Source organism: Danio aesculapii, chromosome 8, assembly GCF_903798145.1.
Source record: "Danio aesculapii chromosome 8, fDanAes4.1, whole genome shotgun sequence".
NCBI lineage: Eukaryota > Metazoa > Chordata > Actinopteri > Cypriniformes > Danionidae > Danio > Danio aesculapii.
In genome coordinates, this window is record NC_079442.1 from 25,193,147 (window position 1) to 25,219,563 (window position 26,417).

Here is a 26,417-nt window from a genome sequence, read left to right on the forward strand (position 1 = left end):
TCTTAGATGCTGCCGACTTAAATCGAACCTAATATTAACGTCTTATGACATTGTGTGTGCTGGGAAGATAACACAGATACATGTCTTTACACAGTTTGTTTAATGCTGCTCGGTGGTACCATAACTGCATTTACATACAAATAATTCATCATGAACAGTAAATTTCATGTGCCCCAAAGCGAGTTGTCAATAAAAAGGTTTGTGTAAGATATACAGTACATACAATTTGTGTAAATTGTAAAATGTTGCACAATATATTGGTGCAGAGATGAGTATGTGTTTTGTCAAACATTTGTAGCTTCTTTTTATCCCACAATTAAATGTACAGTATTTTATTTTCAGAGTTTATTTTGACGTGTAGAATATGTGCCAGTTCAAAAGCAAATACAGGAAATGTGTCACGGAACCAGATACATGTGAAATAGGACAAGCCTCATTTTCTGTAAAGAGATGTTATGCATCTGAAAGGATTTCTGTTAAGCTGACTTGGTTATTTTGCTGGGGTGTTTTTTCTTTTTACTTTTACCGATGATCCTAAAACGTTAACCGTGTAGTTACAATGCCTGTTAAGAATCATTAAGCATGTCATGCTATGAAGCTATCAAATGAAAATGGCTAAGATTTATTCTGTTACCATAGAAATCATGATCCAAATTATTATTGTTATGCGGAGCATCTCAAACAGTTTGTTGGTTGAAATAACATTATTTTAATTACCAGCAGAACAATGATTAGTGTTAACAGTAAAGAATATTGACATATTGGTGATGCTGTGGTTTATTTTCTCATTACATCTCCCTCTATTGTTTTTAAATTTCTCCTTTGTGTTTTATATCTTGGGCATTAATATCATTTGTAATAGCCCAGCTTTCAATTATTTATTTATTTGCACTGTTGTTGTGACAAAACTAATCAAATACACTATGGGGGAAAAGAATAATGTTTTAGTGTTTTGTAAAAATGTCATAGATGCAGAACAGTCTGTATGAAATCTGACTGAACTGTTCTTTTAATGCCAGACACGAATGGGGATTCTTTCAGCACAAGGTCTATTGACATTTTTCTCTCTCAGCTGTGTTCACTTTCTGAATTATTTGAGGTCTGAAATCTTTTTTTTTTTTTACTCTTCTGAAAGAAGTAAACATGAAATTCAACGTTTTGTTGCTTTCTCGGGTGGAGCTCGGCGGAACTAATTAATTTTCTGATTCAGAGTTGTTGCCACAGTTCTCATTCTGGCAAAACAGGATAATCAATGTGTAATCACTGTGAAAATTACACAGGCCTATGGGGCCAGAACAAATGTTGGTTTGCTAAATGAATATCTAAAGAGATATGATTTCTGGTTAGCCATAAGCGCCACAAAAAGTGTAGTCTAATGATATGTCAAAAAAGGGAAACCTGTTTGGGTAGACATGCTTAAATATTCCTTAAAGAGTATATACCCACCAAGGAACCGTTCGTGCATGTCCATAATGGAGGGAATTCAAGGCAAAATCTTGAGTTTGCTGCCATCTTTTGGCCAACAAATGACCCATAAAGGGTATTAGAATTGGGAACATGCTGTTCACACTCGTGTCTTTCTGAAGAAATACCACTTGTGTGCTATAATGCCAGTTACTCTGAAATGTGCGGTCTGTTTCCCCTTGCCTGACTTTGTTTTGATCTGTGGGTTGTCTTCACACAGTTCCACACAGTTGATTTATTTTTTTATTTTGCCACACTGTAAAACTGTAAAACTTTTTTATCAATCATGAGTATAGGCATAAACGTAAAACCCAATGGCTTTATAATGTGTCACACACATACAAATTTAATTCACGTTACATAGAATCACACAGAATCAAACACACAAAGTTATTAACCCTAATACTGGTCAGTTGCTGCATTAATATGTATACAAATAATTTATGATGCTAGTTACCAGCAGCACCTATGACAAACTGCACTTAAATTGCAATAAAAAATAAATAAATTTGAAATATTTTGCATGATAACTGATAAGAAATTAAATAAAAAAGTAAGTTGCTTACCATGTGTAAACAATGAATTACTATCTAACATTTATCTCAGTTCATGACATAAAGGTAGTGAAGTATCATACAATATTTTTTCAAAATGTAGTACACAACACTTGAACTATGAATATGGCTTAACAGATGTGGCCCCTGTTTAATTGAGATTTTAGTTGAGAAAAGTAAATAGTGACATTGTTTTTTTTAAAAATCACTGATGCACTGAATATAAAGCACATACGGTATTAGTTCCTCAATTAGAGAAACAGACACACATATATTAATCAATAAAATTATTCATTTTTTAAAAAAAATCCAGTTTGTTACTTGGCATGGCAGAATGTAGGAAGGTGATGATAATGTTTGGCCTTAAGTCATCTTTTAAGTTCACAGAGCTTCTTAAAAACCTGAGGACAGAAACATCTAATTACCTTCACAGCATACGAATTGCTTTCCACATTAAACACTTTCAAAGTCAACATTACTGTACCATTAGAATGTCAATGATTTTGTCAAGAGCTTTGGCATGTGAAGTTCTGATTGTGTGATTCAGTAAATCAACTACTTATAGTCGAAATACCTACCCATATGAACACAGCAGAGAGGACAAGTTTACTCACAGCCACTCCTATACAACCGCAAAATATTAAGTAGTGCTCTGACTTTTCATCCACCTGAGAAATCGGAGAGGTAATGTTTGACCATGATTCATTAATAAACTCGGTGGTGGAATCAAAGGTGGCGGGTGTAGATGCACAATCTGGGGATGCAGATGAATATTATTTGACTTGAAAATATTTTTAACAATACATACAAATGATTAAAAGATATAAGTAAACTAAAAAGCAACTTGCTGGAAACCTGTTTTGTATATGTGTGTTTATAGTTGGCAACATTTCACAAAAGAATTACAAATATAGATCAAAAGGAAAAGTTCTATTTCATGGCAGAATATAAATCTGTATATTTTTCACAATTGTTTTATTAGTAATACCTGGGATACTCAGTCGAATGTCCTTCTGACAGTTCATTTCTCCAACTATGGCTCTTATGAAACACTTGTAGGTCCCGGAGTCTGCAGGAGCAACTTTCCTTAAGACCAAAGATGCATTTTTATCTAGTGACACTGGATTGTTGTGGTTTTCGTTTTGGATGACTTTTTCCGACTTTATGAGGATTATCATTGTAGATTTGTCACTGCTGTTATTGTATAACTTTGGGGGAAAACGAGAGAGAAAAAGGTAATAATGAGTCTAGTGATGAATATAACATTTGCAGCACTAAAAAGGCTAAGAAAGAGTTGTGATTCAAGGCAATTCAAACTTCCCTCACCTTTAAAGTTTACTCTATAAAGTCTACTGTATATTGAAAAACTTAAATTGTTACAAAAATCTAAAATAAATGAATGCTTTTTAGATAAAGGCTGAAAAAACTCTTAGTTAAACCAAGTTAAAGTAATTTATTTTATAAAGTTGACACAATATCAGATTTTAACAGTTATTTTACGTTTAATTACTTATCGTTTATTTAGCACACTATTTCAGTCTACTCCCAGATAGTCTATGCACTCCTCAGAAATATATTTGAAATTACTGATACACATACAGTGCTCAGCATAATTAAGTACACCCCATTTTGAAAACCAATATTTTTATCCATTTCTCAGTGAATATAGGCAATATATTTCGGTGTGTAAACAAAACAGATTCATTAAACAGATATATTTATTAAAATAATATTTTAGTCACCAAACATATTTAGAAATGGAAAGATGATACAATTAAATTCAAGAAAAATATTGCAAAAAAAATTACAACCTACACAATTTCAACTAATTTTTTCAATATTTTTGATTCTCTTGATTTTTCCTCTTTTTTAAAATTTGTATTTGATATTTTCTATAACATATAAATTTGGGTGTACTAGTTTTTGGACAGTTATCATAAGTTATTTTGTTAGTTAAGCTCCAGATTTGGCTTCAGTACTAACTAATCTAATGTATATGCACAAATATAATATTGTATAGCTTCCTATTAAAAATATGAATTTAAAAGATTGATTTGTGATTAGACTTATATATGCTGAACACTGTACTTCTACTAACAAAGTGTTTCAGTATATTTGGCTTATACTTTCACTCAAAATATATGTTTAAAAGAATAATTGGCTTGTAGTCATGGTAATTTGAGTAGCCTATTCAATACTTTTTTCCACGTCTTTTTACATACTTTCTTTTAGACTTTACAAGTTTATATAACAAGTCAGCTTTGAGGTGACATAATTCACAAGCATACTTGCATAAATAACAGCTACAAAACTAGTAATTTACAGACAGTAGGATTTAAAGCAGGGGTGCCAAACTGTTTCTTATGAAGGGCCAAAAATCAAAAATCTTTGAGAGCTGTGGGCCAAAGATAAATATGCCAAACTATTTTACATTGAAGGTGCCATGGGTAATTTCCTAAATTCTTTAATAATGTTTCAAAATAAATAGAAAATATTACTTTAAATTGTATTATCTGATGCAGTATAACCTTTAAAATGAAAACTTATAGCAATAAAAACAAAAACAATCACATTTATAATACTGGAGTTCAATACTAAATACACAGGTCAAGCAGAATCTGCCTTTGACTTGATTTGCTCACCAAAGTCTTTGCATTGTCAGGTGACAGTATGTACATTTAAACAAAATCTGATTAATTTACACCATTTAATTTCAGTTAGCTTTTAACAATAAAACAAACAGGTTACATTAAATCTAAATTGACAATCTTTAAACCATCCTCATTATTCTCCCTCTTCTCAGATGGGATGGCGGGCCAAATCAAAGGTTAGCATGGGCCAACTTTGGCCCACAAGCCCTAGTTTGGGCATCTCTGATTTATAGAATACTTTCATAAACTAGTAATGCTCTTAACTAGTAAACTAACAGCATACCTATTCATTTACTTGTAGAAAAATTGCAATGAAAAAATTTAATTTGTGTACTCTGGCGTACACAGCCAGTGTTTAACTTATTGCATGCTTAAAAGTATACTTTTATTAACAATGCATACACGTGAATTACTAGTAGACTTAAAATATACTTAGTAAAATCTTAAAATATTTTTCTTCATCTCTGAAAAATGTAGTTGCGAAATAGGTGTCAAGTGTAACGGATGTGAAGGAAATTAATGTGCGTCAGTACTTTCATTTAACAGGGGCTAGAAAAGCATGCTGAAAATGAGCAGTTAAAAATACTGTGCTCAAATGTTGTTATATTTTTTCTTTTTTTTTTCTTTTTTGTTTTCCTCTCACCTCTGCACGTCTTGCCATTTTAACCACGAACTGCATTCAGTGTGCGCAACATATGCTTCCTTTTACCTCAAAGCACACTCAAAAAATTAGCTGTTTTTTCAAACTACTTATTTAAAATGAGCTGAAAACGCAGTATTATTGAGGGTGTTTGGGGACAACTTAATTGTTTTATGTTCAATCCACTAAAAATTGAAAAAACTAATTAGTTACCTATATTCCTTCATGTTGGAACCTTTTTTTAAAGTGCACATAAGAGTCACAATTACAAAAATAAAGTTTATTTTATTTAAGTCCCCTATTAATATAAATCAAATATTTAGACTTTCACTATATGTTTTATATAATTCACAGAAATATAATTAAAACTACCATCAAGTATACTTCACTTTTACAGAACAGAATACCAGATTACTCAAAAAGAGTCCCTTAAAATATGTTTGCTGTTTGTTTAGACTACTTATTTAAATTGAGTTGAAACAACACAATTATTGAGGTTTTTTGGGAATAACTTAATTGTTTTATGTTCAATCAACCTAAAAAAGTTAACTTAATTAGTTCATGTTGTCGTAACACAAATTAATTTTGTGTAACCCAGCATTTTTTACAGTGTAATAACTACTTTAAAAAAAACTAATTTTTACTAACTGCTTTATAAATTTACATGTTCAAGTTTACATAGTAACAAATCAAGTTCAGGCTTGAATGGCTACGAGAAATACTGTATATACTGTATGATATTAAATTCACTTAAAGAGAATATACAATTACAAGCATAAACTAAACTGTTTAGTAAACTATCATTATTAGAATTTAGCCACAAGGAGCACTGAAATATGCATTCACTTAAGAATAGTACTAGTAAGTTGATATTAAAATACTTATTTTATTTCAGTATAATAATATAATAACTTACTTATAATTCTTAGCAATTACCCAAAGAAGCAGACTTGACAGGGAATACATGCAACAAGTGACAGCGTTTTGATTTCTTATGTGGCTTTTCCCCGTTAACTTTATTTTTTCACTTGCGAAAGCAAAAACTGAAAGAACTTAATGTACTTATGTGAACTAGAGGAAAGGGTTGTGAAATTTTGAAATAAATAAATAAATAAATAGTGGGTAACTACAATAGAACTATGGTTTAATAATTGTAATTTCATGTGCATTCCCCAACTTCAATAATATTTACACCCAACAGCAATGGTAAAATCATTGTGTGGTATTAATCGAACTTTCCATTTAGAATTTTTCCTTCCTTTTGTTTCTTTTTGTTGCGCATTTTGATTTCTATCTGAGAGGCTGTGAACCTTGCCTCAGCAGTGTAACATTATACTCACTGGTTGCTTTATATACAGTAGCTATATACAGTTGAAGTCAGAATTATTAGCCCCCCTGAATTATTAGCCCCTCTGTTTATTTTTTCCCCAATTTCTGTTGAACAGAGAGAAGTTTTTCCAACACATTATTAAACATTATAATATAATATAATATAATATAATATAATAACTGATTTATTTTATCTTTGTTTTTATTTTATCTTATCACCTAGCACTTGTGTTTTTGTGGTTTCCAAGCTGTTTTTGGTCATAGATGTTTTAATTAGGTTAATGAAGGGCTCCTGTTTAGTCCCGGATGACCTCAGCCCAATTTCCACATCTAGAGATAAACTCACATTTATGGATTGTGTAACTTATTAGTTTTTACAAATTTAGGTGTATTGAACATAAATTATTTATAAATTATTATAAATATTTATAAATCAAAAATGTATAAAACTGTCCCAAAAAAAATTCAAGAATTGTGTTGTTTCAATTGATTTTAAATAAGTAGTTTATACTAAAAGCAAACGTCGCTTTTTTTGAGTGCATGGTGTTTCAGTATCTTCTCCTATCATCGATTCTTTGTTCTGTAATGCTACACCACACACTTAGCAGTAGCTGCAAAGCACACTGTGAATTTATAAACACTTTCATGCAGCGCTTTGAGTTACTGAAAATTAATTACATACCTACTCAGTTTAATAATTTGGGTTCATTGATAATTACAATAAGATCTAACACAGCATGTGAGGTGTTTATCAAATCAGTGTACAATCTTCGAGGATGTCAGTATGATATAAATATGATGCATTTACTTGTGGTCATTTTTGATTTCACACATACTGTACATGTACTGTATAGACTCACCTTGTACCACGTGACTGAGGTGTATTTCTGACACTTCTGTAGGGCAAAACAGGGTAAAACAATGTCCCCACTGCAGTCTGCAGTGACGGTTGTTTCTTTATTCCCAACTACTGTACCAAGGGCCAGCGCTAAAAAAGAAACATTCAACACAAATAAAGCATTAAAATAACTCTTATAAACACTGAAAAAGTGACCTGATGCTTGAATGGTTTGTTATTGGGTTTTTGGATTTATGGATTTACTTTAGTAACATTTATATAAATGTAAATAATTTATATAATAATTTTATGCTGGATTTAATGCATTGACCTAAACTTTGATATGTTGTGCTTTCCACTGGCTATAGAAATCAGCAACTCTTACACCCTTTTGACAAAAAGAATGTGTATAATCGAGATATATGTAACATTTTATAGTAGAGTTGTATTAGTGCTATATATAATAATGCTATAATGTAATGTGGACAATGAGCAATTCATTTATTACAGTATTTATTAGAAATTTATACAACATGTATGTATTATATAACATTAGTCAATGGTAACAAAGTTAGTTCAAGTTATATCACAGTGTATTAACTAATATAAACACAACTTTGGATTGTAATAATGTAATAGTTTTTAGTAATATTTGGACTGTGATTAATAAATTATGTACATGTATTGGTCATTCTTAATTTATGTTAGTAAATACATTGACTAATGAAACCTCATTGTATAAAGTGACAGAGAAATCTTACTCACCTAGCACTATTAGGCGAATCATCATCGTTCTAGTGAATTGGCTCAGATCTTCTTAAACTTTGTTGCTTGCTTCCTACACTTTTACGCAACAAACACCTACAAAAAGCGTGGGTTTGACTCGTTTGAATATAGGCATGTTTTTATGCCGACTATTAACTCAAGTTTAGGATCTATTGTAAGCATATTAAAAGAACACCAGATTTATTTTTCAAAGAAGTTGACTACTCGACAATTTCTCCTCATATAAACACATTTGCACATGTTGCTTTATTATTGTGTAAATCTGCGGTGGTTTTCGTTTAATTTAACTATATAATCCTAATGTTTTGCTCATCTGTCTAAACTAAAGCAACAGTGCTTTCTAATCTAAAGCACACCGTCGGTAACATACATATACATTATGTAAGGGTGCCTGTTTGCATCGTTTGAACCAATCGGGCTTGACCGAGGGTCGCTGCAATCATGACCGCCTTCTGTTCTTTTTCTCTCTCTGATTGGCTGATTTCCGTGTCATGGCTGAAATACTTAGCCAAACGCTGCCTATATAAATCGAAACGTACTGCTGGTTTACCAACAAGATCTTAAGAAGTCGTGTCAGATGTTGTGTTATGTACACTATTTCTCTCGACAATCTTGTGGACAATTCTTAGAGTTAAATGGAAATCTTATTTGCAAAATTGGATGGACAAATAAATTTAATCCTTATCTGTTATTTAATTTAGACGAATCAGCCAATTTGATTTTGTATAAAAAACTTTATGTAAAAACGACCATTCCCTAGTACATTTAAAGATTATTAAAAACTAGTTTGGATGCTTGATTTGTATATTTTGTGGGGAGAAAAAGCTTGCCTGCTACCTTTTTAATTCTGGGTATCAAATAAATTTAGGGATTTGCATTTAATAGTACTTCATAATGTTTATGATATTTTAGCAACAATTATGGCAATTGATGAAAACAGTTCATTTTGTTAAGATCACCCAGAGTCATTGGTATTTTTTTTTTTTTTTAACCATTTAAAAATGTTTTGGGGAACCTTATCTTTGTATGTTCAAGAAAAACCTGATTATAGTTGTAATTACACCGAAACATTTATTTTGATCCAAAAAGAGTATCTGTGAAACTTAGAATTAATCTTAAAATTTAGTTTGGTAAATTTCATGTTCATAAATGTAGAATGAAAAACTCTAAACCTTTTTATAAGTTTTTTTTAATAATTGATTTTCATTAATATCTGGACTGTCTTTAATGTATGTCAAGATACAATTAAAAATAAGGTTAATTAAATAGTGCTGTCTATGGGGTATATATACGTCTTACATATACTGTCATTGTGGAGGTCTAATCTATATTAAAGCTAAATAGTTTTTTGTTTTATATCTGAAATGAAAACTGTGAACTTGAAATCAATTTTTTTTAATTCTATTATTATGGATGTCAGAATTTTTAATTTTCTGTTGTTGTCTCTAAAAATAAAAAAAGAAGAAAAGAAAGACTTGGAAGGAAGTCATCCATGAAGCTGTCAGAAATCATGCACCCGTTCACTAATGTTTATTGCAATTTATTTTTAAACAAACTGAATCATGTTAAATTTATTATTGAAACTTTTTAATATAAGCTAAAAAAATACATTTTCACATTTAATTGAAATGCAAGGTGAACTTACATACATCTTACTACAGACTAGAGAAAGTCTTTTTGACATCAAATAATGCATACAACTTTACAAGTTTTTTCTCCTTGTTTTTGCTTTCAGAGTAAGAAACATGATAACAACAGCACAAGCCAAAACAGCCCATGGAACTATGAGGAATTTAAAAACATTATTGGCAGGCGGAGCATCTACCTGGCCAACCGCATGCACTTGAAGCTTTATGCAACCTAAACAAAAGACACACACAAACACACACGCACACATACACACACACACACACACACACACACACACACACACACACACACACACACACACACACACACACACACACACACACACACACACACACACACACACACACACAATAATAATAATTTGTCACATTTATCATTCACAATAAAAACACAATCTGTGAAAATGAAACAAAAGACATTTATGGATTTTTTTGTCTTTGGTAGCTCCTTCTCCTTTACTGTAAGTTACTCCATTATAAAGTACAGTAAAAACTAAATGTACAACTTAGTAAAATTAATGGCTTTATAAATTGTATTAAACTGTAATGAATGTGTACTGAATACTTTCAACAAAAAATAAACGAATAACAAGTCAATTTTAAGTTTGTCACCTTCTGAATACTCAATATTTCCTTCCTGAATATAATGACCCAGTGGAGGCCATAATGTGCATCTATAGGTGCCACAGTCATTTTGAGTGACAGCAGGAATAAGCAAGGAGTTGTCCTCTCCAACTTCATAGGAATGAGCAGCAAACTTATAGAGCGTAGTAGTGTTTTTCATCAAATTCTTTGAAACAAGTCCAGTCAGCATATTAGAAGCTCCTTCAACCTGTAAAATAAGTTGAATTTTTTACCCAATCTAGCAGGAAACATATTCCTCTAGGCGTAATGCAATTAGAGCTGGAGCACTATAAATAGTTTGATACAAACCTTGTACCAGTTGATTCTTCTATACTTCACACCTTCCTCAATATTAGCTCGACATGGTATTTTAATCCGTCCTTTCTCCTCTATCGAAATTGAGAGGTGAACAAGAACATGAACTAGGGGGGAAATTATTTAACATTATTTAATATTAGATCACTTTATCTCGAATAAAAAAAACTATACTGAAAACGAAACCAATCGAAATGTATGCATGGAAGCGGAAGGTAAACAAAGTGTCCGGTTACACTTTAGCAGGATATTAGTTATGTGAATGTTTTGCTATTATGCAACAAATATGCAGATGCATGTAAGAATAAATGCATTTCATACTTACACATTAAAAAGTACATCTTCTGCATGATCAAAACGTTGTTACTTGCCCTTTCTTCCTTGCTTTCAAAACGAAACCGAAAGAAAGGCTCGATCATTCGTTCAAAAGCCAATTCTACTTCTTCTTCTTCCTCCTCCTCCTCCTCCTCCTGTTTTTAACTTCGTCGCACTTTAATATTACTTAAAGTTTTTTTTTTCAATCGCTAACAACCTTTTCCAATCTGTAGTCACATTTTCAAAACTCTTAGCACAATTAGCACAACATCGACTCGTTTTGAGCATAACATTCGTACTATATTGTACGCAGTATTACACTGTACAAAGTCATACGAATTAGCCACTAAATCCAAAAGTTACGAATTGCCGTGAGATTGTGTTGCAATTTTCACACAACATTCAGTCAATTAACACGTTTCTAAAATACTTACAAGTCTTTTACAAAACTTTCTCCATATCAAAACTTGTATATTTTTTTTTCAAATATTTAAAAGCAGCATGACAGACAAGAAACCCCACTGTTTTAAAGTTTAAACTATATGTTTAAAATATAGGGCGAAGCAACAGTTTTATACTATAGACCATTTTGAGGGATGTGAACAAAAAGAATGATCCCAACGTATTTTCTGTTTTACATTTTTTCATTTCTATAGCTTCCGAGAATCCAAAAAGAGCCACATATTAATAAATATTGTTATGATAGCTGTTTTAACATTAAGTGATGATTGGATTGCCCTTTTGTTACAGTAATGAAATATTTGATAAGCAGGAAATGTTGATGGGCCAATGGCATGACCACATTGAAATGGTCTATACTGGTTCTAAAACAGCATCTGATTATTATAATTGTTTTTAATTATTCAGAATTTACACGTTTTTGATTTGCCTTTTTCTTCTTTCTGTTTTTTTATTTTTAATCTTTGTATAATCTAGCACTTAAATTAAATTGGTTGCCCCAAGATTACGAGACAAAAATACTCTTTTTACAGTGTATATTTTACAGCAATCCTGTGGATTGTTCCTGTGGAACACATGAGGATTATTTCTAAGTATATATCTAAAGGAGCTGTTGACATAAAATTGACCTATATATTGTTAAAAACTCAAACAATCTAAACATACCAATACATCAAACAAATAAGCAAAAACATCTGAAAAATTACTTATGTGTAATAACAATATAATAGCATACACTGGACTGACACAGTTCAATTTTAATTTACTCAAACTTCTATGTTAATCTGCTTTGACCCAATCTACATTGTAAAAGCATTATAGAAATAAAGATGAATTGAACTGAATAAGGAGAAATTACTTAACTACTGAAATGTATTTACTGTCACACTTTGTATATAAAAAAAATTTAAGGAAAGCTTCAAGATCTTGTATGGAACATTTTGGAGAATTTTTCTCCATTCTTGAGGGTTCTGTGGGTCTCATCTATCAAATCTGATCTTTATTTTGTATTTTCTATTAGATTCAAGTCAGGTGATTGGCTGGGCCATTCAAACAGCTTGATTTTCTTTCTCTGAAACCATTTGAGAGTTTCCTTGTCTGTATTTTGGATCATGGTCTTGATGAAATGTCCCCCCTGGTTTCATCTTCCCCTCCTGGTAATGTAAATGTTGGACTGAAGCAAATAATATTAATTTTCACTGACGAGGGTGAGGGTTGCTTTCTAACTACTGAGAGATTTCAGCTTGTTGTCTGGGCCATACCTTTCTACACCTTCCATTCCTCGTGTGTTCAATACTTTTCTCCATGTGTCATTTCACTTCATTTCATTTTAAAGTACTACACATAACCTGAGTTGTAAACAAATTAGTTTTGTTTTCTATGCATGTGTGAATTACTTTGGTTCTTCGAGTCAACAGCAGCTTTAAAAATATGTTTTCTGAGAAAGATTGTGACATGTTGAATTATATATATATATATATATAGTTGTTTGTATTATTCCAATTGTTGTGATTAAATTTACTATTTAGCTGTTCTTTTACTGTTGTACAAATTACTGTCTTTTTAATTGTACTCGCTTTTGCAAGTCTCTATGTGCATGAGAAACTTTCATTTTCATTTCTTCATTGCATGGTATGACTTCAATTGTGAAACTTTAAAACTTTAAGCATTTTTAAAAATGATTTATTCAACAACATATTCTTTCTTTTTTACTTATTCACATTGTGTCATTATTTATTTTAGTTATAATTTGTCCAATATAATAAATATCTAGTCCATTATTCAAAATCATCAACTCATTTAGTATTATAAAGTTATATATGTAGTAATTATAACAGGATAAAAAAAAACATAAACAAGTGGACATGAGAAATCGAAAATAAAATAACCCAGAAATATTAAACACAACAACAAACAAGAACACTGCAATTATTCGACTCAGGACTTTATAGTTTCTTTCAATTTTATAATTGTATTTTCTCTGTCTCATAGTTTCAGATAGTTGTCAACAATGTTATTTCTGTTGTATTTTTAATGAAAATTGTAATTATCTCTAATCACACATTGTTGCCTTCTATCTGTATGTTAAAACAATAATTCCTAATGTAACAATTAATAATTAACTAATAGTTTGCAATATTATGAAGTGGAAATCTTTAAAAAGTGAAAATTATGTCATTATTTACTGACCCTTTAGCTCAGGGGTGTCAAAGTCAATTGCTGGAGGGCCGGAGGCTGCAGAGTTTAGTTCCAGCCTTGCTTCAACACACCTATCTGTAGGTATCAAACAAGTCTAAAGCACTCAATTAGTTTGATCAGGTGTGTTTAATTAGGGTTGGAACTAAACTGTGCAGAGCTGCGGCCCTTTAGGAACGGGCTTTGACACATGTGCTTTAGCTGTTTAAACCATGTTTGTCTTTCTTTCTTCTGTTGAACACTAAATATATTTTATACGAAATCAGAAAACCTGCATACAGTATATTGACTTTGGTAGTAGTTTGTTTATCCCTGCTATAAGTCAATGGTTACAGGATTTCAGATTTCTTCAAAATATCTTTTTTAGTGTTCAAAAGTAGAAAGAAACTCCTAAAGGTTTGGAACCACTTGAGGGTGAGTAAATAGTGAGTAACTATTTTGTGTATGGGTTAATTATTGCATTGTTGTTGTTTTTTCAGCACAGTTGAAAAAACAATATCTAGAAAAACTTTCAGAATTATAACTGCAACTTTACTATTATAATCCCAATAATACACATTAATGAATTCAATCTAATTGTGTTAAATTGTGTTCTTGACACCTGCACACTAAGCATTTTTGTTTCTTTTTTGCTTATTTTAATGATAAACAACACAGAAAAGCTTATCCTGGTGGTTACAATGCCTGTTAAACTATTGAACCACATTTTTTCTTCAATTTAAATATGACAGTACTTACAGTATAAACATCTGTACAAATTAATATTTACACTTTTGTTGTCTATATGTTCATATAAAATATATTAACCTCTGAAATCCATAAAGAAAACAACATTAAGAAATATACATATATATTACATATGCACATACAGTACATATAACAGTGGATTACTGGGGGTTGAAAACAGTAAACACAAAGTACAGATCTAATGAACTTAAACTCTCTCTCTCAACAACAACCTTCATTTACATAAAATGAAGAAATGTAAAAATAATTAATATATAGCAAAACCACACACACACACACTGAAAACTTATCAACCCTATCAAAAGACACAGACAACCTTACCAAATATTTACAGGTTGGACTGTTTGATTATTTATTACTATTATTATTATTAAATCTCAGTCTTTACAACTTGAACTTTTTCCATTTGTGCTTCCTGTTCCATCCTGTTGTTTTCTTCTTGTTCTAAATATGACCTGATCACACACCTGTGAAAGGAAACTTGAAGTCAGTTCACTGTAATCACACACACACGCAAGTGAAAAACATTCTCCCACATGCTTTTAGCAATCAGTCTATGTTTTTTCTTCCAGTAACTAAAATACAAAATAAACTGAAAATAAGTCAGTTACAGTGAAACAAGCCAGTTTATAAAACCTAGCTGATGTTTGCAACCTGACCTGTTTGCTACAGTACACTTACAGAATTCTACAGAAAAATAAAATCCACTTCCTGCCATAAGTGAGGCCCCCTTTGCTTCACACATATCCCCCCACTTGCATTGCATATACAAAACCCTTGCTCTGCTTCCTGTTATCTAAAAGCAGTACAGAAGAAAAAGTTTGCAGCAAAATTGCCCTAATCTGAGGATCATTATTACTGTTATGACCCCCCCACACACACACACATATAGTCAGTTTTTCTATTCATTTAAGTAATATTATTGAATCATATGCATATTTTTTATATTAGAATATATGGAATATATTTATTATATTATTATCTATTAATATAATAATTATTATTATTATATTAGTTGAGTTGATGTACTACTACGGTAGCTTTGTTAACAAACAAGTGGTTCACACTCACACACAAAGGCTATTTCTCATTATATACATACAATTAATTTAATTAATTTGTCTTGCAATAGATGTAGAAAACAACAACAGCAAGGGCTCTATTTTAACAACCTAGGCGCAAAGTCTAAAATGCAAACGCGCATGGTGCAAAAGCATTAGGGGCGCATCCGATTACACTTTTTGTTATTTTAAGGACAAAAAAAATCTGCTCTGCGCCCAGTGCATGTCAAACAGAGTTGTGCTTATTCTCTTAATAAGTTATGGGTGTGTTTTGAGCATAACATGCATTAAACCAGTCAGAGTCTCATCTCTCTACCCTTTAAGAGTCAGTTGCGTCACGCCATGGCGCATTTGCTATTTACATGGTGTACTTTGTAAGTGGAAAAACTGAATGCTTTACTAGCAAGAAAACAGTTAAACAGACCAATTGCAGCATGAGAATAAATAATGAGCATCCTCCATTCGGCCTCTTTACTTTCTCTTAATTTTACTTTTACTCTTTACTTTACTCCTTTACTTTCGTGGATAAGGAAACAGTGTTGTACGCACTTCACTAAAGACATCTATTAGCCTACATATTTGATTTAGTTTGTTAAGCGCAAAGATTTGTTTCAAAGCTATTTCTAAATTCAGTTCTACTTTCCAGTAAACGAAGAAATGAACAATAATAATGAAGTGTGGTCAAAATTGAGTTATATCCAAACACACGATCTATGCCCCACATGGTCCAAAATCCGACAGGTGGACAAATCTAAACTTGTTTTTATTAAAGCAAATATAAATATGCATATAATAAATACTACTACTACTAATAATATTATTCAAAATCAAATTGTCATGAATAAACTGAAAAAGCCCCCTGACATGAAGAAAGCATGGAGGTAGTGGTTTTTAGTTTTATTTAGAAAATAATAATTTTGTTAATCCTTTAATTTTCTTCATATGTAAAGTTATTTGTGTATTGCTGTACATCCTGTGTGTATTTAGTAATGTGTCCAACCTGCTCTTAACTAACTTGCTCTGTGCTGGACTTTAGACCATCTTTTAGTCGGTCAATGGCATGGTCTATTTCAGTTCCTTAAAATAGGAACACACCAAAAATGGAACACCTGTGAGTCCATGAAGTGGCACGAATGGATTTGTTATTTAAACAACATGGTGCAAAACGTGAAAATTAGGGTTGCGCTGGTCTGAAAATTGCAACAAATCGCGCCAAACTCATCTTACGCCTTATTGTGCCGGGTGTATGATAGGGCCCCAAGTATTTTTTCCTCCCCAAACCAAACATAAAAAAAATATTTATTATTATTTATTTTATATTTTTACATTTTTGGACTGGTAACTTTATGCTAAAATGTCAATGAGGTGAGAGGAACTGTTTTTGTGCTTACATTAAAACAGATTTATGAAAGTAAACAATTATTTGATTACAAAAAAATCCCATGATGGCAAAGCTGAATTTTCCTGTCACCCAAACATATTTACTGTTGCTTTTAGTAAATATACTTGCAAAGAAAAGAAAAGAAACTTTATGACATCTAGCTGTAGCTCTAAGGTGATTGAAAGGCGAGAAGGCATGAATTTAACATTTGCATGTGATGCACTGTCTGCGTGTTTCCTGGAAATCTATGTGGGAAAAATTTAAATAAAGATTGTTAGATTGACTGATCAAAACGATATTATACTCACCCCAACAACTATAATGCACAAAATGATTTTGGTCACACTGATGAGTATAAAGCTGACTGCAGTCCAAGAAGTAGACAGATCTGTAGCAGCAGAACAGGAATCTGTAGCGATAATGGTGCTGGGATATACTGTGCTCATCTGGACACATTCTTGAAATGAAAAGAAACATTATATGATTAATCATACACTTTCTGAGATCAAACATGCAGTCAGAAGATTTGAAGATGTGTGTCCTTAAAATTGATTCATTACCCAAAAATTAATATTTTATTATTATTTATTCACACTTTCTCTATCTTTGTTTGTGTTCAACTGAATTAAGAAACTCCTTGAAATGATTGAACCAAGGAAAGAGTGAGTAAATGAAATTAGAGACAGCAACTTTAAGAAAATCAGTAGAGTAATTTTACATGGCGTTTTCCCATGTAATGTAAATGCACAAATAAAACAAGATATGTTGTAAATATGGACTGATGATGATAATTGCACATGTTGAAATTTGGAAATAGTCGTTTATTTTTAAAAACACATTCGTGAAATGAAGTGCTATACAATATTGGGGGAAAATGTTTAGTCTACAGTACAAATCACATGTTCTGAACTGTAGAGCCTGGCTTTTATACAGACTTTTATATTTAACTGTTAATCTTAATCCCCAACACTGGCTTGCTGCAAATTGTCAATTGCTGATGTAAATATTGTGATGTTGATGCTGATGCTGCAATGAAATTTGTGCAGCCCTATAAGTAAAATGATGTTTAAAGTTTCAGTGATTGCAGGTTATGTTTCCCAACAATACAGATATCATCAAATTATGATTACATCAGGTCCCTAACTAAAAAGCTTTGTGAAGTTTATTTATAAACTAATTTCAAGAGGATCACGTGCTCATCATGGACTCCGGCTGGACCCGCAATAGCTAATACATGATTCACCTATCAGACGATTTCCAAGTCACTATAAATAATCATAGTCTTCATACCACAGTCATCTTCATCTTGAAGAATCCCCCTCCCTCCCCTGTTCCTCTGCCTTTTTCTTAGGCATGGCGGCCCAGTGGTTAGCACTGTTGCCTCACAGCAAGAACGTCACTGGTTCTAATCCTTACTAGGCCAGTCGACGTTTGGTGTTCTGTGCTGTGTTTCCCCAGGTGTCCGCCCACCGTCCAAAGACATATGTCATAAGTAATATGGCTAAACCAAATTGGCACCACAGTCAAGTTCCTAGCCAACATTATTTTTCCCTCATAAAGCAATTTGTCACTAGCCACAAATAAGCGGGGGAGTTCTCGAGATATACCTGAGCTCAATCTCCTCTCTCGCCCTGCAAACTGGAGGGAGCCCAGGGCTCGAGGATCTTTTGAGCTCAGGGCTCTCTTCCGGGACAGCATGCTAAACAAGCTCAATCAATCATCAGCTAAGTGTGAACTCTTGAATTGTAAAATTCTGAAAGAAACAGTTTTGAGGTCAGAGCTGCAGCACTATAGAAATGTCAAATAGACTGAAAAATATATTTTGAGCTCATTCAAAAAACTTGATACTGCAAATGTACTTTAATTGGAAACATAAAAATTCTTATTGTGCCTACATTACTTTCAGAAAATATCAATATTATTCATATCTTTACTCGTATTTATATTCTTAACTCGTTATGAAAATCTTAGCAACTTTCATGTTAAAAAACATGAGGATCATAGCAGCAGATCACAGATGCCAAATAAAGCCTGTGCTGACTCAATTAATTAGTTTATGCGTGGAAGCATTTTATGTTCAAAGGCAACTAAAGCAAACATGAGGTCTATAAACACTGTCATTTGGCAGCAAAAGTTGAAGAGTTCAACGGCAAGATTCTGTGTGTACAGTGGATGTCAGTGGTGCTGCTAAAAATAACAGCACCCGCTATAATCAGTGATTCTTTCTGCACTCAATGCAGAGCGACGCAACACATTAAATCTTCTACAGTAAACTGATAACCTGCTCTATATCTGACCAGCTTCAAACTCTACGAGCATGGAGGACAAATGGAGTCTCAATTGTCTTTGCACCAACCAGTGTAGAGAGATTCCAGATTGCATCTGGTGTGCATTTAAATTCTGTATGAACCAAGAGTTGCTGCAGACTTTTATTTCACTTTGATGTATTTAAATAGGTGGCAGGGCTTTATTTTTGCACTCTTTCTCTCATCTCTATTCACTTGCAGCAAATAACGGTTGGAATATATTTCACCCCATCAAAACTGACATCATAAGAGAAGGACTGCCATTCCAAAGAGGAAGCAAATAGTTATATTTAGATTAAATATGACCAAAATAAACCTTTTTTTTATTCAGTAGATTAATTTGCAGTGATTAATTGTTCATTTTAAGATTAACAATGTGTGCTAGCAAAATAAACATTACAAGTTTTGATTTCATGCAGACTTTATTTAAACAATTGTGTGGGCTCTGTTTTAATCGTAATTTGTTAATTTAATGGAGTAGGAGGGTTTCAGTTACCGGAATTTATAAAACCATTAATTTAAAGGGAGTATTGATAACTAATTACATTGAATAACCAAACTAGTCTCACTCAAAAAATTATAATTTTGCTTCTTGATCAAAGTACTTATTTAAAATGAAATGAAAATATCTAAATTTTTGCAATTTTTGTGGGTCTTCATTGTTTTATGTTCAGTTCACTTACATTTGTTAGTGAAGTTAGCTTATTTGACTTGTGTTTGGACAACATGAATGAATTGTGTGGAAGACTGCATATTTTATTTACAGTGCTACCCATCCCTACTGACCAGGGGTCTGATTTACCTGAGATATTCAATCCAATGAAAGAATCATAATTTTGACCTCCAACGTTTGCAGCCAGGTAGCATCTATATGTCCCAGAGTCTGAAGGCTGCACATTATGTAACTCCAGGGTCTCTTTCTCTCCCAGAAAAACCGAAGTTAGATTACTTGTAGAATTGAAGTATGTAACCTCTTTGCCTCTTTTCTTGATAATAGGAGAATTCTACAAAATAATAAGCACAACAGTATTAGAATATTTTGCCGTGGCGTGATGATAGAGTGAATAGAGTGACCAAGTCAAGCGCTGCACCTGCCAGATTCTGCAGAATCTGCTATTGATACAATAACATGTACACCAATATTAATAACCACAAGGCAAAGGATATCCTGATGGTAACTAACCTCGATTTCCAGAACCTTGTACCATATAACGTAACGGAATTTTTTTGTTTGGTTTGTAGCTTTACAAGGAAGTCTGATGACATCATTACAGTTTCCATTAATAACAGTAAAGCCAATTGTTCTTTCCCAATACAAAGCTGCCATAGTGAACAACAGCAAGGCTGCAAAGAGATAGCAAATACATGACAATGAGCAAACATAGTGGTACATTTGCATGACAACAATTTATTAGAATTTGTTAGAAGCTTTAAACTATGGTGCTTATATTTTTAAATGGTTTTACATATAGACCATGACGATTAATAATCTAGAAAACTAACTAAAAAATAAATAAATTATAACTTTTAGGCACCTAAAATATATCTAACTGCTGCCTTGTTGCAAATGAGTTATCAATTGTAGAAGTATTAGTATTAGTACATTGGTACTAAGCAAATACTACAACTATCTATCTATCTATCTATCTATCTATCTATCTATCTATCTATATATATGTATATATATATATATATATATATATATATATATATATATATATATATATATATATATATATATATATACATATATGACCTCATTGGTTTTATAGGTGGAGCTAAAAAGACTTTCCAACATTATTATTGCTGTTGTTTATACCACTAAACCCATCCAGCAAAAACCACAATATATACAGGCTAGTTATCAAGTCGTGCTATTTTGACATTATTGACACATTTTTAAATGTTTAAACAGGAAGGTTAAACATTTAGGTCTACAGTACAATGAAACTTCTCAAACAATAAGCTTGTAGCTAACTAACATTTTGTAGCTAAATAACATTTTGCGTTCAGGTAACTCAGTGAACGTTTGTTACACTTTCTTTTACATTTTACTTTGGTCTCATGATTAACTTACTGAATTAAATAAAATAAATGAATCCATGTTACAGTCAGTAAATATAAAAGTGTATTATTTGACAAATTCACACTGTTTGCACCACTTTCATAATTCAAACACGTTCATAATTTGAATAATCGTGCAATTTGATAACAGGACCAACGATTTATACATAACTCCAAAACCTCAAAACTAAACTATTTAATAGAAACGAAAAGCTACGAAAACAGAACAAGTCACTATTTAAAAGAGGAACAAGTAATCCTCAACTGTGTAGCTGTTTCGTGCATTGTTTTCGTGAATAACACTAAATTAACGTGTTTCACAATTAAATGCTTAAATATTCTAAAATTATGTTTGATTTTGACTTACCTGAAATCTTCGTATCGCGCATTCTGAGTTCTTTACTTTACCAAAACCCATCCATGGACCATGAGTGGTTATGAGAATATAGCTGTTTCTTATCTCTGAACATGCAAACAGTAACGCGGCGTCATGTTCAGTATGTTCAAGTCAGACACTATTGCATGCATGTTTCAATTCCGCCCTCTAGTGTTAATATGAATTATTCAGCACAAAGAATAGATCTTGTCTAAAATATCTGGAAAAAAACGTTTTTATCACTTTTAAACTCTGTAAATAACGTTTGTGCAATGCTAAATGTACTTATCACAGTTTTTCACATTTCACATTTTTGGTATACATGAAATATTGAAAGAAATAAAGAAATAAAACTGCTTGTAAAGATGATGTTGTGAATAGTTTAGAGTTTCTGAGTTGCACATTTTAAATAAAAATATTCTTGGAAATTGTTTTAATAAAGCTAGCGAAAAAAACAATTTAATATTAATAGTAATTTAATATTTTATTAAACTATGTAAAACAAAGTTTATTTAATTATTGATACATCAATTGCAAAATTACAGTAATCTTTGTAAAAATAATGTGCTTTCAGATTTTATTCAAATTTCAAATTTAATTATACAACAATAAATTCTAATATTTTAATAACAATAACAAAACACATGTCTGAAATTTAAAAGAACTCTTATTCACTTATTCAGTCAGCACTTTCATTCATTAATTTTCCTTCAGCTTATCCCTTTATTCATCAGGGGTTGCCACAGCGGAATGAAGCTTATCCATCATATATTTTGCACAGCGGATGCCCTTACAGCTGCAATCCAGTACTGGGAAACATGCATACACATTCATTCACACACATACATACACTACGGCCAATTTAGTTTATTCAATTCACCTATAGCGCATGTCTTTGGACTATGGGGACCCTACTGGCCCATACTGTATCCAGTATCAGCTGATAACCACTGATAATGCCTAATCAATCGAGTGATAACATTCGAATCAGCTGCTCTTAACGAAACAGGAGCACCCAGAGCAAACCCACGCCAACACGGGGAGAACATGCAAACTCCACACAGAAATGCCAACTGACCCAGCCAGGACTCGAACCAGCGTTTTTCTTGCTGTGAGGCGACAGTGCTGAACACTGAGCCACTGCGTTGCCGTAGTTTTCTGTATTAACATTTTATTAAATTTAATACTAGATATTATAGCTATTACTAGATATGATATTATGTATAGAAATACATACCTTCTTTATACTGATGTTTTGAACCCAGATCCATATTCAACCACTGAAAGGTGCTGTTCAACTGAAACTGAACAACCAAAGTTGTTCAAACCAACAAAAAAAAAAAAAAAAAAAAGAGAAATCTTATTTGTGACTTTTCAAAGTATGTCAACAAACTGAAGACACCAAAGTCTTGACAGATTTGATTTTTGTCAAATATAACGTCAGAATACTTGCTATACACTTTTATTACTTGCTATACACTTTTATACACATATACACTTATTTAACAACAAACTTTACATGCCAATTTGCACATAACAGCTGCACATATAACGTTGTATATAGTAATAAACACGTACATACACTTGTCAATTTGTATATTGCATCCACTACTTACTTGTGTTTTTTAAATATATTTATTATCTGTTTTTTGTCCTGTCTCTGTTATCCTGTTGCACTGTAGAAGCTCTGTCACGAAAACAAATTCCTCATATGTGTGAACATACCTGGCAATAAAGCTCTTTCTGATTCTGATTTCTGATTCTGATTCAGAATGGAAACACTGATGGATTAGAAACTGCTGCAAACACAAAAGCAAATTGGGGGGAAAAGTTTGTGTCTTTCATAGTGCATATTTTCATTGTTTCAAAGAAGCTTGTTTTGCAAAGTCTGTTCTGTGGTGTACACTAAAGTCATCATAATATTATTTTTTACTCATAAAAAGCAGTTATACAGTACAAGGGATAGTTACTTAAAGGCATAGTTCAACCAAAAACAAAATCTCTGTCATCATTTACTCCCCTGCTTGTTTCTCTTTGGTATACGTTTTCCTTCTAAGAATGTCTATGGCTGTCATTTCACAACATTCTTAAAAAGAACAGTTTGAAGGTGTGTAAATTTTCATTTGAAAAACTGGGGGGAAAGGGGTTTGAAAAAAGGGATGAACTACATCCTTTTAAGAAGCCACTTGCTTCTGTTTGTGGAAGCTACAGTTATTTTTACCAAAGATTTTGACCACAATCGTCTCCTGTTTCTCTCTCTTACTCTCTCTCGGTCCGGTTGGTTTGAAGTCTTTGTTTTCCTTTGAGTCCCATTTGGAGTCACAAATGGCTGAATCACTGAGCCGTAAAGCTGCTTTTCCCTAGCAGTAAATAAGGCGTCTGTGAAAGTGGTTGATGGCGGACTTGCTTTTCCTTTGTCCAGAAATCAACCCTCTTCTCTCTGGATACCAAGATCCTCCTGGCCATAACTGACTGTATACAACATGCTCTCCTCCATCCTGTTGTTCTTCATGTTGGGGATCCCCCGATTTTCTCCTTTTCCTCTCTCCTTCTCTCTGTCTCCTTGTTTATCGCTGACAGGATAGTGAGGGATCAGGTTATTAATAGGAGGCTTTATGAATGGGAAGAGGAAGGCAGAGAGAGAGAGGGTTGTGATTACGCCATCTGGATTAAACAATGCCTGGGATATACTTCAGGATGGACACAATGAATTGGGAGACAGCAGGGGGAAGTGGGAAGTAAAGAGAGCCTTGCATTTATGCAGGCAACTACTGTATACATGCTGCCATATACAGTATACATAAAGTTATGAAGTTATAAAGTGTTAGCAGTGGTATTTAGAGTAGTAATTCCATATTTAAGAGCGGCACAGTGGTCACTGTTGCTCCTCAGCAAGAAGGTCACTGCTTTGAGTCCTGGCTTGACCAGTTGCCGTTTCTATGTGGAGTTATGCCCCACGGTCCAAAGACATGCGCTATAGGTGAATTGGGTAAACAAAATTGGCCATAGTGTATGAGTGCGTGTGTAAATGTGAGAGTGTATGGGTGTTTTCCAGTACTGGGTTGCAGCTGGAAGGGCAAACACTGTGTAAATCTAATGCCAGAATAGTTGGAGGTTCATTCCGCTCTGGTGACCCCAGATAAATAAGGGACTAAGCTGAAGGAAAATGAATGAATGAGTTCCACATTTACATACTGTATCTTAACATTGATATAAAAAATATAAATAACTAAATAGAAAAATGCTAATTAAATGATTTGCATAGTTTGTCAATCACTTTAACAGATTTATTATTATTACTATTATTTTTATATTATTTTATTTACAATGTGTGGTTTCAAACTAGCAGCATGGTGGTGCAGTGAGTACCACATGGCATGCGCTGTGCTGGAAGGGCATCCACTGTGTAAAACATGTGCTGGATAAGTTGGCAGTTCATTCCGCTGTGGCAACCCCAGATTAATAAAAAAGGGACTAAGCAGAAAAGAAAATGAATGAATAAATGAATGAATGAATGGTTTCAGACTACTCAAATGTCAACAAATGTCACTTTGTTAAACTGTAGAAACAGTTTCCACCTCAAAGATCAAGGTTCTTTAATGCAGTTTCGAAAGCATTAAAAAATGGAAAGCACCTGTGAAGCACAAAATATAGGGAACATTTTTTTTTTACAATTCAAGACTTTTAATTGAATTATTAAAAACAAAAACGTATAATTCAAATTTTTTAAAAATCATATTGTGGGCTATGGCAATGTTAAGCTACAGACTTTGTCAATGTGCATGTAATGGAAATATGTAAATGTAAACACACACTTTTGGCAAGTTGTGCATATTTGATGTGAACTTTTTCTGCTCTTATTTATATGTTTCTATACAATCTGTTGACATTTGGGTTAGAGCTGAACCTTCATTCCTACATTTTTCATAAAAAATTGTATGATATAAAGTGTTTTCCTTTACATTTTTCAATTAAAATAAAAAACTGCAGGTAAAATGCCCATTTTGGAAAAAGAAAGCACATTTGTATTTGAAAATAGCACCATACAATTGCAAAATACAGTTTAAACTCATGTAGTTTAGTCAAAGTGTACATCTCTTAGTTTACTTAGCCAGATTTTTTACCTAGAAATTCAGGTTTATTTATCTATCTTTATTATTATTATTATTATTATTATTATTATTATTATTATTATTATTATTATTATTATTATTATTATTGTTATTATTTAATATTTAATATTTATAATTATTTATATATTTATTATATTTTTAATTTAATTTTTTTACTCATTAATTATGTTTATTTAGTTATTTCAATGGGAAGTTATAGGCTGTTGAGGGAGGGAAGTGTTTATTGGGGTAGTGTTAGCAACAACAGTGAGCGATTATAAAATGAATGTTGTAATTGATTTTCCATGTAAAAATTTAAATAGAAATGCAGGTTTATATCTTAAATAGCATAACATGCAGATCAAAATGTATTTGATGCAAAATTGGCACCTTAGTGAAACTGTTAATGTAGTGGACTCTGATGGAGTCCAAAGAAATGTGTTTGTAGTCATGGAGATATTAGTTGTTATTACTAGGCTTGATTATCTCTCTCTCTCTCTCTCTCTCCCTCTCTCTCTCTCTCTCTCTCTCTCTCTCTCTCTCTCTCTCT

General features: G+C 32.3%; 2 protein-coding genes across 2 annotated transcripts; both read right to left on the minus strand.

The window, feature by feature from the left end:
• Positions 1 to 282: 282 nt before the first annotated feature.
• On the minus strand, positions 283 to 8,806 carry LOC130234086 (uncharacterized). The gene is made up of 5 exons (XM_056464363.1): positions 8,242 to 8,806; positions 7,499 to 7,626; positions 3,007 to 3,226; positions 2,597 to 2,772; positions 283 to 2,419 (listed from the first exon to the last, which is right to left on the minus strand). Exons 1-5 carry the CDS (start codon positions 8,264 to 8,266, stop codon positions 2,387 to 2,389), a joined length of 582 nt encoding a protein of 193 aa, XP_056320338.1. The 5' UTR covers positions 8,267 to 8,806; the 3' UTR covers positions 283 to 2,386.
• Positions 8,807 to 14,410: 5,604 nt separating this feature from the next.
• Positions 14,411 to 21,870, minus strand: LOC130234198 (uncharacterized). Its single transcript, XM_056464479.1, has 5 exons — positions 21,747 to 21,870; positions 20,499 to 20,659; positions 20,118 to 20,319; positions 17,318 to 17,466; positions 14,411 to 15,034 (listed from the first exon to the last, which is right to left on the minus strand). Exons 1-5 carry the CDS (start codon positions 21,766 to 21,768, stop codon positions 14,945 to 14,947), a joined length of 624 nt encoding a protein of 207 aa, XP_056320454.1. The 5' UTR covers positions 21,769 to 21,870; the 3' UTR covers positions 14,411 to 14,944.
• Positions 21,871 to 26,417: the final 4,547 nt, after the last annotated feature.

Coding starts and splice junctions, on each gene's coding strand:
- LOC130234086 (XM_056464363.1), bottom strand. CDS start 8,266: ATGATGATTCGCCTAATAGTGCTAG. Junction 7,627..8,241: donor GATTCGCCTAATAGTGCTAG/GTGAGTAAGATT, acceptor TTTCTTTTTTAG/CGCTGGCCCTTGGTACAGTA. Junction 2,420..2,596: donor TCTCTGCTGTGTTCATATGG/GTAGGTATTTCG, acceptor TTCTGTCCTCAG/GTTTTTAAGAAGCTCTGTGA.
- LOC130234198 (XM_056464479.1), bottom strand. CDS start 21,768: ATGCGCGATACGAAGATTTCAG. Junction 20,660..21,746: donor GCGCGATACGAAGATTTCAG/GTAAGTCAAAAT, acceptor ATCTCTTTGCAG/CCTTGCTGTTGTTCACTATG. Junction 15,035..17,317: donor TGTGCATTATAGTTGTTGGG/GTGAGTATAATA, acceptor TTCCTTTCACAG/GTGTGTGATCAGGTCATATT.